This window comes from Mus caroli, unplaced genomic scaffold (assembly GCF_978045245.1).
Source record: "Mus caroli unplaced genomic scaffold, Mus_caroli_1 scaffold_6, whole genome shotgun sequence".
NCBI lineage: Eukaryota > Metazoa > Chordata > Mammalia > Rodentia > Muridae > Mus > Mus caroli.
This window is the reverse complement of record NW_028227261.1, coordinates 23,452,127-23,467,276: the sequence shown is the minus strand read 5'-3', so window position 1 is coordinate 23,467,276 and position 15,150 is coordinate 23,452,127. Positions and strand designations below refer to the sequence as shown.

The window sequence follows — 15,150 nt, the reverse complement described above, 5'->3', positions numbered from 1 at the left end:
GATGCAAAACAGCAAGAGGCTTTATTGTCAGCTAGCTGAGGACGAACTCCTTTCGCTGCACAGGGCAGGGGAGTTTGACCCCAAGCAGTAACAGTAGGGGGCTTTTAAAGGAAAAAGTGAGGAGTTGGGAGGAGAGTTGGGAGGAGTTGGGAGGAGTTTGGCTACAGCTCTTCTCTGGCGGGTGTCCTTGGTAAAATTACAAGGCATGAGGAGTGGGGAGTGAGTTGTAGCTCTTCTTTGTGGAGTTTATCTCCGTGTCCTTGGCACAGGGAGCCAGGCAAGGGCCTGGTTAGATCTTTTTACAATGATCACATCTCTGGTTGTAAGGTTTAGAAACAAAAAGGCTTTTTGCTGGCTATAGAGAACAAAGAGCTTCTTTCTGGCTGTATTTTTCGAGATCAGGGAAAACAAGCTTGGGGGAACGTTTAGGGGCTTTACCGTTCAGGGAGAAACGCTTTAAGTCGGGGTCTCACACTTCCTTCTCCTGCACTGGGCACTGGATAGGCTCCAAGGCTTTGTGCATGACTGCTCAATCCACAAACTACCCCCCCCCCCCCCCCCGTTATACTTTCCAAGCTGAGGTCATGAAGAATCTAGGAGATGGAGTGACTGAGTACGGAGATCATCAACCGGAAGGAGATATCTATCAGCAGTCAGCACTGAGCTGTGGGGGGAGAGTGAATCACAGAGCCCAATCCCCCCAAAAATAGACTGTTTAGAATACATAGGGCAAGCTGGGTATAGTGGTATAGTGGCACATGCCTTTAATCCCAACACTGGACAGGCAGAAACAGGTAGATCTCTACTCTAAGTTCGAGGCTAGCCTGATCTACAGAGCATGTTGAGTCAGGGCGACACAGAGAACCTTGTCTCAGGGAAGGAAAAGAAAGAAAAGAAAAGAAAAGAAAAGAAAAGAAAAGAAAAGAAAAGAAAAGAAAAGAAAAGAAAAGAAAAGAAAGAAAAAGAAAAAGAAAAAGAAAGGAAAGGAAAGGAAAAGAAGAAAAGAAGAGAAAAGTGTGGGGTGTGGTCTTCTCCGTTGAAGGTCCCACATCATCTCTTAGGAATTTGCTGGGCTTCTGGGGTACACAGTCTCCTGTAGTGTGTCTGTTCTCCCCAGATAGCATCGGTTAAAAAGACAGGACACTGTTCTTTGTAGAGGCGGAGATAAAGCGGCTGATCTGGCCACTCCAGATCGCAATCAGAGAGTGCAAGGCAGGAGGAACTTTCAAAATGGGTCTGTAACTCCAACAGCCCTATGGTGGGGCACCGCCCCAGCAAGGGGGAGGCAGATCCTCTCGCTGGCTGCAGCTATGGGCAAGAGCACCAGCCCTCTGTCACTCCCTTGCACCAAGAATCCAACTCCAGGAAGTCTCTCTTCCCCTCACCAGCCCCCATCAAAGCTGCTAGTCACATCCCTACCCTAAGGGCAATCGAAGGATTTTCTTTCTTTTCTTTTTCTGAGGGTTTATTGTTGGTTGGTTTTGTTTTTTTTTTTTTTTGAGACACTCTGTGTAGCTGTGAATCTCACTCTGTAGACCAGGCTGGCCTCGAACCTAGAGATCTGCCTGACTCAGCTTCCCCATTGCTGCCCTTAAATGTGTATGCCACCACGCCAGGCCCATTTTCTAGAAACTCAGATTCCAAGGCTTTTTTTTTTCTACAGGATTCCGGGAAGAGTGGGTGTTGTGGTCATCCAGTCCTAACTTAGCAACTCTAGACAACTCTTAGCAAGTGCTTTTCTCTTTGCTCCAGGCAAAAGCTTTAGGTCGCAGTCCGCTCAGCTCCTTCGGGCTCCAGGGATGCAGGGGTCAGGTCCTGGGGGCAGAGCCGCGATTCCCTTTGCAGCCGGCCACCCTCCCCCCTCCCCGCGGGCTTTTGCACACGACGCGCGGCGGGCGGCTTCACACCAGGTGGCGAGGAGGGCCGGGGATAAAGCGGGCGGGCGCGGGGCGCAGCGGCAGGGCCGGAGAGGAAGGTGGAAGGTGACTGCGAGCTGCCATCGTCCTGCGCGCAACTTCGAGGGCGCACCGGGAGAGGCGGCATGCAGACTATGGACAAGCAGAACCTGCTGGAGAGCACGCGCGGAGCCCGGTAAGTTCAAGCCCCAAGGGGCGGGAAGCTGGGCAGCATCACACGTACCTCCTCTTTGACCATCTCGGCTGTGGTTGGTCCGAGCGGGGGCTTGAACTGGGACCCGATCCGAGGGATGGGGTGAGGCAAGAGAAAGGAAATTGGCGGCGGCCTCGTAGCCTCAGGGATCACCTGTCTCACCTGGCCAAGCACACAGTTCCTGAACGCTGCCTGCCGGTGCGCCCGAGTGGGACGTAGGGTGCCTGGAACCCCGCCTTCACTCCAGCACTTTGATCCCGGGCAGCCCTGAGGTGGGGAGGCCCCGTGGCCTCGGGTGCGCGGAGCTATGGTCTTTAGCTGCTGTTTGAGCCAGAACTCGGCTCTTTCTCTGAGCTCGACCGGACCGACTGCCCTTTGGCTAGTTCGCAAAGTCTCTCAGCCTGGGAATGGGTGGAGGAGCAGGGGACCGTCATAGAACAAGGTCCCAAGACTCACCTCCCCAATACCACCCCCACCCCCCTGTAACATTGGCTGCATACCTCTGCTTACCCGCCAGCCACCGCGGGGTTCGGAGTGTTCTTTCTTGTTCTGGAAACAGCAGACCAGCAATAACTCCCAGAGACTGGCCCAGTGCCCCCTCCCCTGTCTCCGGCTGAGCGGTCTCCTGTCCTTCCTCTTGCCTCCAGGTCCTTCTTAGGATCTCTGTGGAAGAGTGAAGCTAGCCGGATCCCTCCTGTGGACCTGCCCGCGGTTGAGCTGGCTGTCCAGAGCAACCATTATTGCCATGCCCAGAAGGATTCTGGAAGTCACCCTGACCCCGAGAAGCAGAGGGCCCGACGTAAACTCTATGTGGCCTCTGCCATCTGCCTGGTGTTCATGATTGGCGAAATCATTGGTAAGGCCGTGTGTGTGTGTGTGTGTGTGTGTGTGTGTGTGTGTGTGTGTGTGTGTGTGAATTAAGTGAAAGTTGCTGTGCACATAGGCGGAATGTTTACATTAATGCTAATGGCAGTAATAGCTACCCGTTTTATTGGTTACTTTTTCTTCTTTTTTCTTTCTTTCTTCCTTCCTTTCTTTTTTTTTTCTTTTGTTTTTCTTTTTTTGAGGCTTCACTAAGTAGCCTTTGCTTGCCTAGAACTCATATATGTCTGTTTCTGCTTCTAGAGTGTTGGGATTAACAATATGTGACACCACAACCACCATTATTTATTTGTTTGTTCGTTTGTTTATTATTTCTCGAGACAGGGTTTCTCTGTGTAGCCCTGGCTGTTATAACTCCCTTAGACCAGACTGGCTTCGAACTCAGAGACCTGCCTGTCTCTGCCTTTCATGTGCGGCTACCACCGAACTAATTTTTTTTTTTTTTTAAAGGCAATCACTTGGCATGGCTCTGTAGTTAAGAGCACTGGCTGCTCTTCCAGGGTACTTGGCCCTGCTTCCCAGCACCTATGTGAGGGCTCTGTCATCTGTTACTCTATCTAGCTCCAGGGAGTCGGATGCCCTCTTGTGGCTTCTGTGGGCACCTGGCATATGGTATACATACATACATACATACATACATACAAGTAAGCAAAACACTTGCACTTGGGTTAATAGTAAAAGAGATAAGAAGAGCCCCTACTGAGGTCTTATTTTGCTTTCCTGTCCCTAGGTGAACTTGATTTTCTGTGAATAAGATCTGAGATAAACAGCTGAGGTGCATATTTAACATAACAAAGTGAACCAGGCCTCCAGGTTCTCCCAGCCTCCTTCAGTCTCTGCCTGGTAAAATCTGCCCTCCACCCTGAACTTTTCAGCCCAGGGGGCTGAACAATTTCTCCCCCAAGAGGGACTGTTTCCTAAATCATCCAGACATTTTGGCCCCCTGCTTTGAACTCTTTCTCTCTCTCTCTCTCTCTCTCTCTCTCTCTCTGCCACACACTTCCTTTTTCTTCCCCCTCCCCTCTATCTCCCTCTCCATGAAGACTTCCCTGGCCTCTTTCTTGGGACCAATGAACTCACCGGAGAGCCACAAAAGAGGTTTCCCAATAAACCTGCCTTTATATATACTTTAATCTGCTTGAATTAGCTCATTTTCCCATGGAGAAATGATCTTTCTTTCTTTCTTTCTTTCTTTCTTTCTTTCTTTCTTTCTTTCTTTCTTCCTTCCTTCCTTCCTTCCTTCCTTCCTTTCTTTCTTTCTTTTCTTTCTTCCCTTTTATTTTCTTTGAACTTTTTTTTTTTAATTAGATAGGATTTCTCTGTAGCCCTGGCTGTCCTGGAATTCACACTCTTTTAGACCAGGCTGGCCTTAAACTCCTAGAGATCCACCTACCTCTGCTTCCTGAGTGCTGGGTTTAATGGTTTCCCCACCACCAGCATTACTCACACACAGATAGACACAGACAGGGTTCCTCTGTGTAGCCCCGGGGCTGGCTTGGAACTTGCTCAGTAGCCCATGCTTGCTCAGTGCCTTCCCTGTCTCTGCTGAGATGCAAGGTGTGTTCCACTACAGCCTGAGCCTGTGAGACTTGGGTGAACTCCATCCACAGGCGCAAGAGTGGAGGTCAGGTGCCCATGTTGTACAACTGAGAGACTCAGAGACCTTGAACCCAATTTGGCTCATCTTCTAGGGCGTGTGGGCTCTTCGCTGTACACAGCTGGGGGAGCTGACTCTTTGGGGGAACCTCACGGTCCTGGCTCTCGATGTTGCAGGTGGGTACCTGGCACAGAGCCTGGCCATCATGACCGACGCTGCGCACCTGCTCACGGATTTTGCCAGCATGCTTATTAGCCTCTTCGCCCTCTGGGTGTCTTCCCGACCAGCCACCAAGACCATGAACTTTGGCTGGCATCGAGCCGGTAGGGATCTCAGTGGACCGGAGATGAGGGCTGATTAAGAGAAAATATACGGGTCATGATACGATTTTGTTTGGAATTTTACATGTTTTGAGACAGTGTCTCTAGTAGTCCAGGCTGGCCTTGAGCTTGTAAGTAGCCAAGGCTACCTACCCATTCATTCCTGTTCCTTATGTCTCCACCTCCTGAGTCCTAAAATTCCAGGCTTGTACCCTACCCAGCTAGTCTTAGAGTTCTCTTTACAGAATCTTGCTAGGTAGCCCAGGCTGACTGTAAACTCATAGTAACTCGATGTCAGAGGCTCCCAAGAACTGGAGTTAGGCTTGCACCATCCCAGGGATGCCAAGCTAGAACAAGGTCTCTTAGGGGGATCCCTGAGTAAGGCTAAGAGTGGAGTTCTTGCTCCTATGGAACAAGAGAGTGTCAGCCTTGGCTTCTGTCCCCTGTGAACTCCCTGTCTGTCATCTGGGAGCTAGGGGTTAATGGCGAAGCAAAGTTCACTTTGCTTAGAAAGTAGTGGCTCAGAATAATGACAGTAGCATTGCCTGTCACCAGGGCTCAGCTCTGGGAGAAGGAAGAGTCGGTAAACACACTGCCTTAGCTGATGGTTCACTTCTGGGTTGGCGAAGGTATTTCCCTCTAGGGAGAGATGGCCTGGTGTCCTCAGCCTTCAATTGTCAATTGAACAAAACAAGGAACTTGGGATGGCCCAGCAGTTAGCACCTGCTCCTCTTGGCTCACAGCTGTAACTCCAGCCTGGGGAGGGGGATGGGGGCTGGGAGAGGCGGCTCCATCTGAGTCCTCTTCTGGCCTGCTACCTTAATTAAAGTAGGTAGTGACCCTATCTCTATTTGAGAGTGGGGGGGGGGAGGGGAAACTAGGCATACACCTTTAATCCTAGCACAAGGGAGGCAGAAGCAGGTGACTCTTAAGTTCAAAGCTAGCCTGGTTTACATAATGTGGCCGCAAAGAAACATGAAAGGGAGGCTATCAAAGCCAGGCAGGCCCCTGCCTCACGCCCATGTTCTAGAATTAGAGATAGTCACCAGCATGGTAGCTATGATATATATCAGTGTCCATTTCTTCCCATGTAGAGCAAACAGGGTGGGCCTAGGTAGCTCCCTCTAGCTCCGATGTACCCAGACATCGTTGGTGGGATGAGACGGGTCTTAAGGAGCTGACAGAGAGACTCAGGCCCTGACTTTACAGTGGGAGAGCCCATCGTGGAGTGGGTAGGCCCTCCCACCCTCAGCGCCCCGGGCTCAGGTTGCTGTTGTGGCTGGGCTCTCTTCCAGAGATCCTTGGAGCCTTGTTGTCCGTGCTCTCCATCTGGGTGGTGACTGGTGTGCTCGTGTACCTGGCTGTGCAGCGGTTGATTTCTGGAGATTATGAGATCAAAGGGGACACCATGTTGATCACTTCGGGCTGCGCTGTGGCTGTGAACCTCATGTGAGTGTGGCCCCAGTTCCCTGTAACACACACACACACACACACACACACACACACACACACTATACCACCCCCCGGCCACCACTGCAGGCCTCCTCCATCAGCTCCCAAGGGAAGGAGTCTGTGCTCTCCTTCCAGGAGATGTGAATGACAGGTTTAGAGTTTAAGGCATTCCCTTAGGACAGAATTTCCCCCAAGGTTTTGAGTTCTGGTACCTGCCTCACATCATCATCATCATTTAGACCTTAGGCTCAGGACATGGGTGTTAATGGAATATAACGCAGCAAGTGTGTACCTGGCAGCCCCATGCCAAGGTGAGCCCCTGAGTAATTACACCATAGGACAGATCTGGTATAAAGCTGGTTATGGGGGCAGGGAGAGGAGTGAGGACCTGGGAAAGGGAAGAGGGGAGGGGTGCAGAGGAGGGGGGAGGAGCTCAAGTGCTGGTATGGCCGGCAGTCCTTTTATATGTGGCCCACGCCTGACACACCTGGCAGAGGATGACAGAAGGTCCCTGGGGAGGATCCTAATGGAACCACCTGTAGGCTAACAATGGAGGTTACAGACATGCACCCCACATTTTGTGTCCAAGAATAACACTGAAGGCCATCACAGCAAACGGGTGCATCTGGTCCATGCTAGAACAGAGGCTAAGTCAGGCTGATGTGGCTAAAACAGGTCTCGGTAGAAAGGATCGGGTAGGCAGAGCATGGGTTTGGGGTTCTTCTGTCTCCTGATGGCGTGTACCTGCTGACTTCATTGCCCGCGTACCCTGAGATTCAGCTCTGGAGATTGGGCTCAGAGCCTAGGCAGAGCTCTTTGCCCTGTGGCACTGAGCCAAGGCTGTAGGGCTAGATTGCTAAGCCTGAGAGGGTCACTGAGTGCCGAGGCTTCAGGATGTCACCGTCGTCATCGTCGGGGAGGCCAGCCCTAATGGGTAGACTGAGCCTGGCTGACTTGAAACCTTCCCTGGGCTTTGTCTGCCTCCACAGAATGGGGTTGGCCCTCCATCAGTCTGGACACGGGCACAGCCATGGGAACAGCCGCGACAACAGCAGCCAGCAGCAGAACCCCAGCGTCCGAGCTGCCTTCATTCATGTGATTGGGGACCTTCTGCAGAGTGTGGGGGTACTGGTAGCAGCCTATATCATATACTTCAAGGTTAGAACTGGGCTCGGAAGGAGAGGGACGGGCTAGTACCTGGGGCTCCTCTCGCTGCACAGGACTTTTTCTATGTTGGGCTCCCTCTAGTTGGGAATGAGAGGGTGGGGAAAGGGAAGGAATGTTTATTTAATACTTGGCAGGTCTTGGCACCTCTTATGACGACAACAAGCCTTTAAGGTAGGCCGTTGTCATCTATGTGGTGTGAAGCTGGATCTAAGCTCAGGACTGTGATGCTAAAGCAGGGCCTTGCCCATCACACAGGCAGTGGGATGTAGAATGAGCCAGGTGCGTGGCCGAAGCTGTGTGATGAGTGATGTGCTTGGGTCTCATTGAACCTCAGTTTTCCCACCTGTAAAATGGGAATGGTGAACCAAATGCTGAGATTTCTTTTCTAGCTCCGCCTATGTCTCGGCTCTTTAGGAAGGTGAGACCTGAGCTCTTCTTGGTGGAGAGAAGAGTAGAAAATGGAAAGAGCCAGGGCCTAGCAAACACAGGAGTGGATGCTCACAGTCAGCTATTGGATGTATCACAGGGCTCCCAATGGAAAAGCTAGAGAAAGTACCCAAGGAGCTAAAGGGATCTGCAACCCTATAGTTGGAACAACATGATGAACTAACCAGTACCCCGGAGCTCTTGTCTCTAGCTGCATATGTATTGAAAGATGGCCTAGTCGGCCATCACTGGAAAGAGAGGCCCATTGGACTTACAAACTTTATATGCCCCAATATAGGGGAATGCCAGGGCCAAAAGAATGGGAATGGGTGGGTAGGGAAGTGGGGGGCGCTATGGGGGACTTTTGGGATAGCATTGGAAATGTAATTGAGGAAAATATGTAATAAAAAATATTAAAAATTAAAAATAAAATAAAATAAAATACACAATGTTTTGAAATAAAAAAAAAAAAAGAAAATGGAAAGACACGGGCCAGAGCGAGGCCTGTTCTTACCCAGATGAGAGACCTCCCTGATACGGTGTTGCTGGGAGGGAAGTAGGGAGGACCCAGGCTGATGCTGACGAGGCCCGGGTTTGTCTCCTCCTGCAGCCTGAGTACAAATACGTGGATCCCATCTGCACCTTCCTCTTCTCCATCCTGGTCTTGGGGACAACGTTGACCATCCTAAGAGACGTGATCTTGGTCCTGATGGAAGGTGACTTGGAAGTGGGGGATGTTAGGGCTTTGGGAGTCTGGGGGGGTGAGTGGCATACACGGACGCAGACTGTGTGCGTCCGTTAGGTTGTGTGTGGAAACCAGAGTTTGCCACCGGGGTGTCTTCCTCTGCCTAATTTTGTTGTTACTGGTTTATTGTTGGTGTTTGTTTGTTTGTTTGTTTGTTTGTTTGTTTGTTTCTGAGCCAGGGTCCCACTGTGTAGCTCTGGTTGTTGTCCTGGAACTCACTTTGTAGACCAGGCTGACCTCAAATTCACAGACATCCATCCGTCTGCCTCTGCCTCCCAAGTGCTGGCATTAAAGCTCTGTGTCAGTATGCTCAGCTCCCTCCCAGATTTTTTTTTTCCCTCCCAGATTTTTAAGATTGTGTCTTAGTTAGGGTTTCACTGCTGAGAACAGACACAATGACCAAGGCAACTCTTATAAGGATAACATTTAATTGGGGCTGGCTTAGAGGTTCAGAGGTTCAGTCCATTATCATCAAGGTGGGAACATGGCAGCATCCAGGCAGGCATGGCGCAGGAGGAGCTGAGAGTTCTACATCTTCATCTGAAGGCTGCTAGCGGAATACTTAACTGGCTTTCAAGCAGCTAGGATGAGGATCTTAAAGGCCATGCCTATTCTAACAGGGCCACACCTCCTCCTAATAGTGCTGCTCCCTGGGCCTAGCAGAGCATATAACAAACCATCTCAGATAGGGTCTCACTGTTTAGAGCAAGCTGGCCTTGAACGTACACGTTCATCTGCCTTTGCCTCTGCCATGCTAGGATTGAAGCTGCTACCATACCCACCTCACCTTGGTTTTTAAATTAGAAGTTAGGGTCTTTCACTGAACCTAGAGCTTTCTCAATGCTGGGCTGGCCTGCAAGCCACCTGGGGCTCCTTGTCCTTCATCTCCCACCCAGCTCTAGGGTTACTGAAGAGCTGTTGGTTTGTTTGTTTGTCTTGCATTGGTGCTGGGCGCCTGAACTCAGGCCCTAATTTCACCCACTGACCCTTCTCCCCAAAGCTGAGGCTCTCTAATTAGACTAAGCTGACTGACTGGTCAATAAGTTCCAAGGAATCTGCCTGTCTGGGATTACAAATGTACACTGTTGTTTGTGTGTGAATGTGTGTGTTTGTGAGTGTGTGTGTGATTAGTGTGAGTTCTGAGGGAATCTAACAGGTATCCAGCACTATTGTTACCAGCTGAAGTATCCCCCCCCAGCCTGACTTGGGACCTTTCCCTCAACCTGTGGCTCACAAAGTCTAATCAGCCTCAAGGATGGTATGGATGTTTGGAGAACTCACACTGGAGTGGGGAGCTAGTTCCCAGCTGAGTCTTAGCCAGTGCTTATCCCACCCTTAGCCCCATAGGCCCAGGGCTGCCTCCTCCCTCTGCTGTTTGGAATGTGTCTTCCTTGGCTGGTCACAAGACTGAGAGGCCTTGGTAACACCTGGAGTTCCAGCCACCCCTCCCCCAACAGTCATCAGGTGGTTTTGCCACAGAAAGACCGGGATTCAGGTGTATTTTAGGATCTTTGGTTTTGTTTGGGGGGCAGAGTTTGCAATAGGACCTGGCTGGCCTGGAACTCAATGCCAGGTTGGCCTCAAAGTTTGCCTCCCAAGTGCCAGGCAGAAAGCATGCACCACCATACCCAGCAACTCTTTAAAAAGATTTTATTTCATATTTGAGACAGAGTCTTAATATGTACCCCTAGCTGTTCCAGAACTCACTATGTAGCCCAGACTGGCCTCAAATTTACAGAAATCCACCTACGTTTGCTATCTGACTGCTAGGATCAAAGGGTGGTGGGAATCGAACCTTGATCCTCTGGAAGAGCAGCGAGTGGTTCCAATCTCTCTAAGCCCTTGTTTTTGAGACCAGGTCTCTCTGCCTTGGCCTCCTGAGTGTTGGAAATAGACATATGCCCTTGTACTTGTTGGATGAATCTATCTCAGCTCAGCCCTTTCCCATGGGTTTCACGGGCTGCATCCTGTTTGTGCCCCAGCTGCAAAGTGGTAAATGGTCTTCCGGAAACCACCTCAGATCGCCGGGATCAGGGACAGTTGGAGGAGTGGGGCTCAGGCCTAGGATTGATTGGCAGGGGCTCCAAGGTGAGGCAGTCAAAGCATCCAATGTGACTGACCTTGCTGCGCCTGGTGGGGCCACATCTGTAACCCCAGCAGCCAGCAAGCTGAATTGGAACTTTCCAAGACCAGCCTGGGGATACATAGCAAGACTGTCTAAACAGCAAATAGATTAAAATGAAAATGCAAACATGGTTCTGCTCTGGGCACTGACCTTCTCGCTGTGAGCAAGACAGCCTTCTGCTCTCAAGAGATTCCGTTCTAGACACAGATCAGTTAAACCATTCCAGGGGCTGTCCCCTGTAACAGGACAGAGTGGGGGATGGGAACCCCATGGAAACTGCTGGCCGAGGAGGCCTTCTGAGTAGATGGCCCTGGAGGAATGGGGTGGGGTTGGGGGCAGGGGGAGCGACCTTCAGCATTGTGCTTGATGTCCCCAGGGACTCCCAAAGGCGTGGACTTCACAACTGTGAAAAATCTCCTGCTGTCCGTGGATGGGGTGGAAGCCCTGCATAGCCTGCATATCTGGGCACTGACAGTGGCCCAGCCGGTGCTGTCTGTCCACATAGCCATTGGTGAGTAGAGGTAAAGGAAGAAGAGGGGCTGTCCAGGAGGGTTTGCCAAGCTCTGACCACATGCTGAGCGTCTACATGCCCTCTGATCTTCCCCACTGCATTTATAGGGAGAGATAACTAAGTTCCTGCTTGGGGTGGTCAGATTCCTTGTACTTGCTGTTGGGTGGGGGAGACAGGTTCCAGCTCTCAGGCTTGCTGGATGCGGGACACCCCCTAGTGTCTCTTGTCCCCTAGTCTGTGCCCCAGGGGTAGACATGAGCCCAAGCATCCTGTGTTTCTCTCGTCCCAGCCCAGAATGCTGACGCCCAGGCTGTGCTGAAGGTGGCTAGGGACCGCCTCCAGGGGAAGTTCAATTTCCACACCATGACCATCCAGATTGAGAAGTACACTGAGGACATGAAGAGCTGCCAGGCGTGCCAGGGCCCCTCGGAATGACTCCCCAGCCAGACACCGTCTCCTCGGAAGCATGGTCAGGATCTGTGGGTAGAAACGTCCAGTGTGCAGCCGGGACTCCAGCAAGGCACAGCCTGGATCACTCCAGGGTGGGACTCTCCTTAGCCTCTCTGAGCTCACAGGATGGGGACACAGCAGATGAGGCCCCACTTCTGTTCCAGGATGGTGTTTGGGCTGGGTCCTGAACTGATGTCATTCCTAACATCACAGCTGAGAGACACTGAGGCACAGAAAGGGATTTGGGGGTGTCCTGTATGATCCAGGGTCTCTGTGTCTGAACCAAAAATTGAACAAGATCCATGTAACATGTGACCGGGTAGTCGGGGGTTCCCTTGGCAGGGTCGGTCTCATTGATAAAAGAACCTGGAGCCGGACTCAGGAGGAAGATCTGAGGCTGTTTTATTAGAATTTGGAAACAAACAAAACAAAGACCCACAGTCCAGGCAAGCCATGAATCTCGGCAGCTACTGAAGGAAAGTGAGGGAGAAGAGAGAAAGAAAGTCAGGGCTTTTGAATTAGGGTCAGCAATGGAGTTCTGTAAATAGCTGGATGGCTATAATGGGGGAGGGAGGGTTAAAGGAACAGTGAGAAAGCCACGCATGCACACACACAATTTCAAGACGAGAGAAAAAGGGGGGAAGGAGAAATTGGGCTTCTGAGTTAAGAGTTTGGGAAAACAAGCTAACTTAGCAGTTAAGGTCTATAAACAAGTATCTGTAAGTGGGACCCCGGAGAGCCTTAAGTGCTATAATCAAGGAGATAATTGTTCCTTAGCATGTCTTTGGATGACTGACAGGCCCAACTGAATGAACTCTAAAAAGACTGCAGAGAGGTCAAACCATAACTTGGTGGAGTTTTTTCTCTCCATCTTTACGTGAATGTCTGTGATCAATGTCAGGTAGTCAGGTCTGAGCCACTTTTGAGGGAGGCGTGGGGGCTATGGGAGGTACTGTCCTACTCTTTGGGACACATCTTCATCAGGGGTAGAACCTAGTTCCTATCCTTTTGACCAGGAGGAATTTGCTTCTGAGGGAGATGGGTCTCAAGGGTCTCTCCCTGGTTTGCTTTACACAGTTGGGAGCAGAGCCCTTGCCTCTGCTATATAGCATGACTTACCAAGACCATGGGGACAGCATTCATACACTCCCTCTGAGATGTGGGACCAAGGGGCACCCGAGGCTTCTCTCTGCCTTGCTCACTTTGGCTGTGGGCCCCATGTGACTTCCTAGAAGAGGAGGAGAAAAAGGCCTCTTTATAGGGAAAAACCTGCCTGGTTTCTTCCTTCCTGGTACCCCAGCCCAGGAAGCCAAGTCAGTGTATCTATGGCCTTGACCAAGGTGGCAGTAACAGATTCCAGTTAGATCTTGCTCTCACAGCCTCAGGGCCAGGCCACTTCCCTTGATCTATCTCACGAGATAATAGATCCTGCTGTTTCGAGGGTGACCATAACCTAGTTAGGGGTGAGGATGTGTCCAGAGGCTGACAGGAGGAGTGTCCCCGGAGTCTGTGTGAAGAATCCTTTGAGCTGGTTTGAGGTTACAGATGCAAGAGGTGAGAGCTGTCTCCAGTCTTACAGAGTTCATAGGAAGTCCCTTCTTAGGAAGTTCTAGGCCAATGTTTATATCTGTCATTGCAGGCCAACTGAAGGTTGTCACTTCTCAGTGCCTGTGACTCATACAGAGACCAGGAACATCGTGACATCTTCCCTCACAGGAGTGTGCAGACAGCCGAGCCTGCTAAGCGCCGGGTGGTTGTGTATTAGTCTCTTTGATCAGTGTCCTGGAAAAGGCTCTTGTGAAGGGCCAGACAGGCTTCCTAAAGTTCCTGCAATGGCTCTGTCCTGGCACAGTAAGGAGAAAGGCTAGGGTTGGCCTCCACCACCACCACCACCCCAATTTAAAAAAAAATAAATGGTATTTGTTTTATGTGTATGAGTGTTTTGCCTTGCAGATATATATGTGGTGCCACGTGTATACTTGGTGCCATTGGATACAGGAAGAAGGCATCAGATCCCTTAGAACGCAAAAATGGCTGTGAGCCACCTTGTGGGTGCTGGGAACTGAACCCAGAGCCACCACGTGGGTGCTGGGACCTGAAGGCAGCATCTCTAACCCCTGAGCCATCTCTCCAGCCCCTCAGTTTCTCTTTCTTTTTGTTTCTCTGGCTGCTCAGGTAGCCCTGGAGATAGCCTCAGACTCCTGGTCTTCTTAAAATTTTTAAAGAATGATCATTATCGTGTGTCTGTGCATCGGGGTGGGCATGTGTGTTCCATGGTGTGTGGGCAAAGATCGGGGAGTTAGGCTCTCTCTCCACTCTGAGCTCTGGGGAGGGGATTCAAGTCACTAGGCCTGTCCCTTTCCCCACAGCCAACTCACTAGCCCTCTTGTGTCTGCCTCCTAAGTTCTGGAATTAGACAGCAGACACCTGGCTTTTTGGATATCCCACACTAGCCGGCAATTCCCAGCCTCCTGCTTCAGCCTCCTGAGTAGCTGAATCCCAGCATGCACCACCCTTGGCCTCCTCACCTTTGAACTTCTTTCCAACTGTAAAGAAAAGCTATGTCTTCCAGCACTGTCATATTTCCTTAGGGTCAGGTCAGTGTGAAACCTGCGTGGACCTGGAACGGGAAAGATGTACTCCTCCAGTCTCAAGGCATCACCTGCCCACCCCTCAGCCTCCACCAGCCCCAGGATTCTGGATACTGGGTATCACAGTGTGCCACATCCTTAAACCTCTCAAGAGATGGTTGCCTGGGACTTTGAGAGGGTCTCTTGCCCCTGCCTCCTGAGTGTTGGAACTATAAACACCAGACTCTCTTCTTCCTTTCTTTTAAATTGTGTGTGTGTGTATGTGTGCGTGCACACACACATACTTATCTGTATGTGAACCACATGTGTGGGTGCCTGTGGAGGCCAGAAGGCGGGTGTTGGATCCCTGGGAACAGGAGTTAATATGTGTTTGTGTGCCATCCAATGTGTGAGCGAGGAACCCAGGAAGAGGTCCTTTGCAAGAGCAGTCAGTGCTCTTAACCTCTGAGCCATCTCTCTAGCCCCTCACCGCCCTACTTTCATTTTTTTTTTTTTTTGTTTTTCGAGACAGGGTTTCTTTGTGTAGCCCTGGCTGTCCTGGCATTCACTTTGTAGACCAGGCTGGCCTCGAACTCAGAAATCCGCCTGCCTCTGCCTCCCGAGTGCTGGGATTAAAGGCATGCGCCACCACGCCCGGCTACTTTCATTTTTATAGACAAGAAAAAGGAAGGTTCAGAGAGGCCCACTGCTGGTGAAACAAATGCCCCTCGTTCCTGGGCTGATGACGGCAGGAGTTGGACCTGCCTTGAGCTGCATGTTTAGCCCAGTGTGAGCC

The 15,150-nt window shown here is 51.0% G+C and overlaps 1 protein-coding gene across 3 annotated transcripts; it reads left to right on the top strand.

Annotated features, from left to right (window-relative positions):
* The first annotated feature begins 1,927 nt into the window (after positions 1-1,927).
* Slc30a2 (solute carrier family 30 member 2) lies at positions 1,928-13,716 on the top strand. 3 transcript variants are annotated; one of them, XM_021159851.3, is made up of 8 exons: positions 1,928-2,091; positions 2,757-2,965; positions 4,765-4,911; positions 6,204-6,357; positions 7,350-7,518; positions 8,564-8,669; positions 11,200-11,334; positions 11,624-13,715. In XM_021159851.3, the coding sequence occupies exons 1-8, from the start codon at positions 2,042-2,044 to the stop codon at positions 11,767-11,769; spliced, it is 1,116 nt and encodes a 371-aa protein (XP_021015510.1). In that variant the 5' UTR covers positions 1,928-2,041; the 3' UTR covers positions 11,770-13,715. The 3 variants fall into 3 exon arrangements, with proteins under 3 accessions (XP_021015510.1, XP_029332728.1, XP_029332727.1); XM_029476868.2 differs by lacking the exon at positions 1,928-2,091 and adding an exon at positions 2,221-2,307 and having other exon boundaries at positions 11,624-13,716; XM_029476867.2 differs by lacking the exon at positions 1,928-2,091 and adding an exon at positions 2,427-2,551 and having other exon boundaries at positions 11,624-13,716.
* The last annotated feature ends 1,434 nt before the right edge of the window (positions 13,717-15,150 follow it).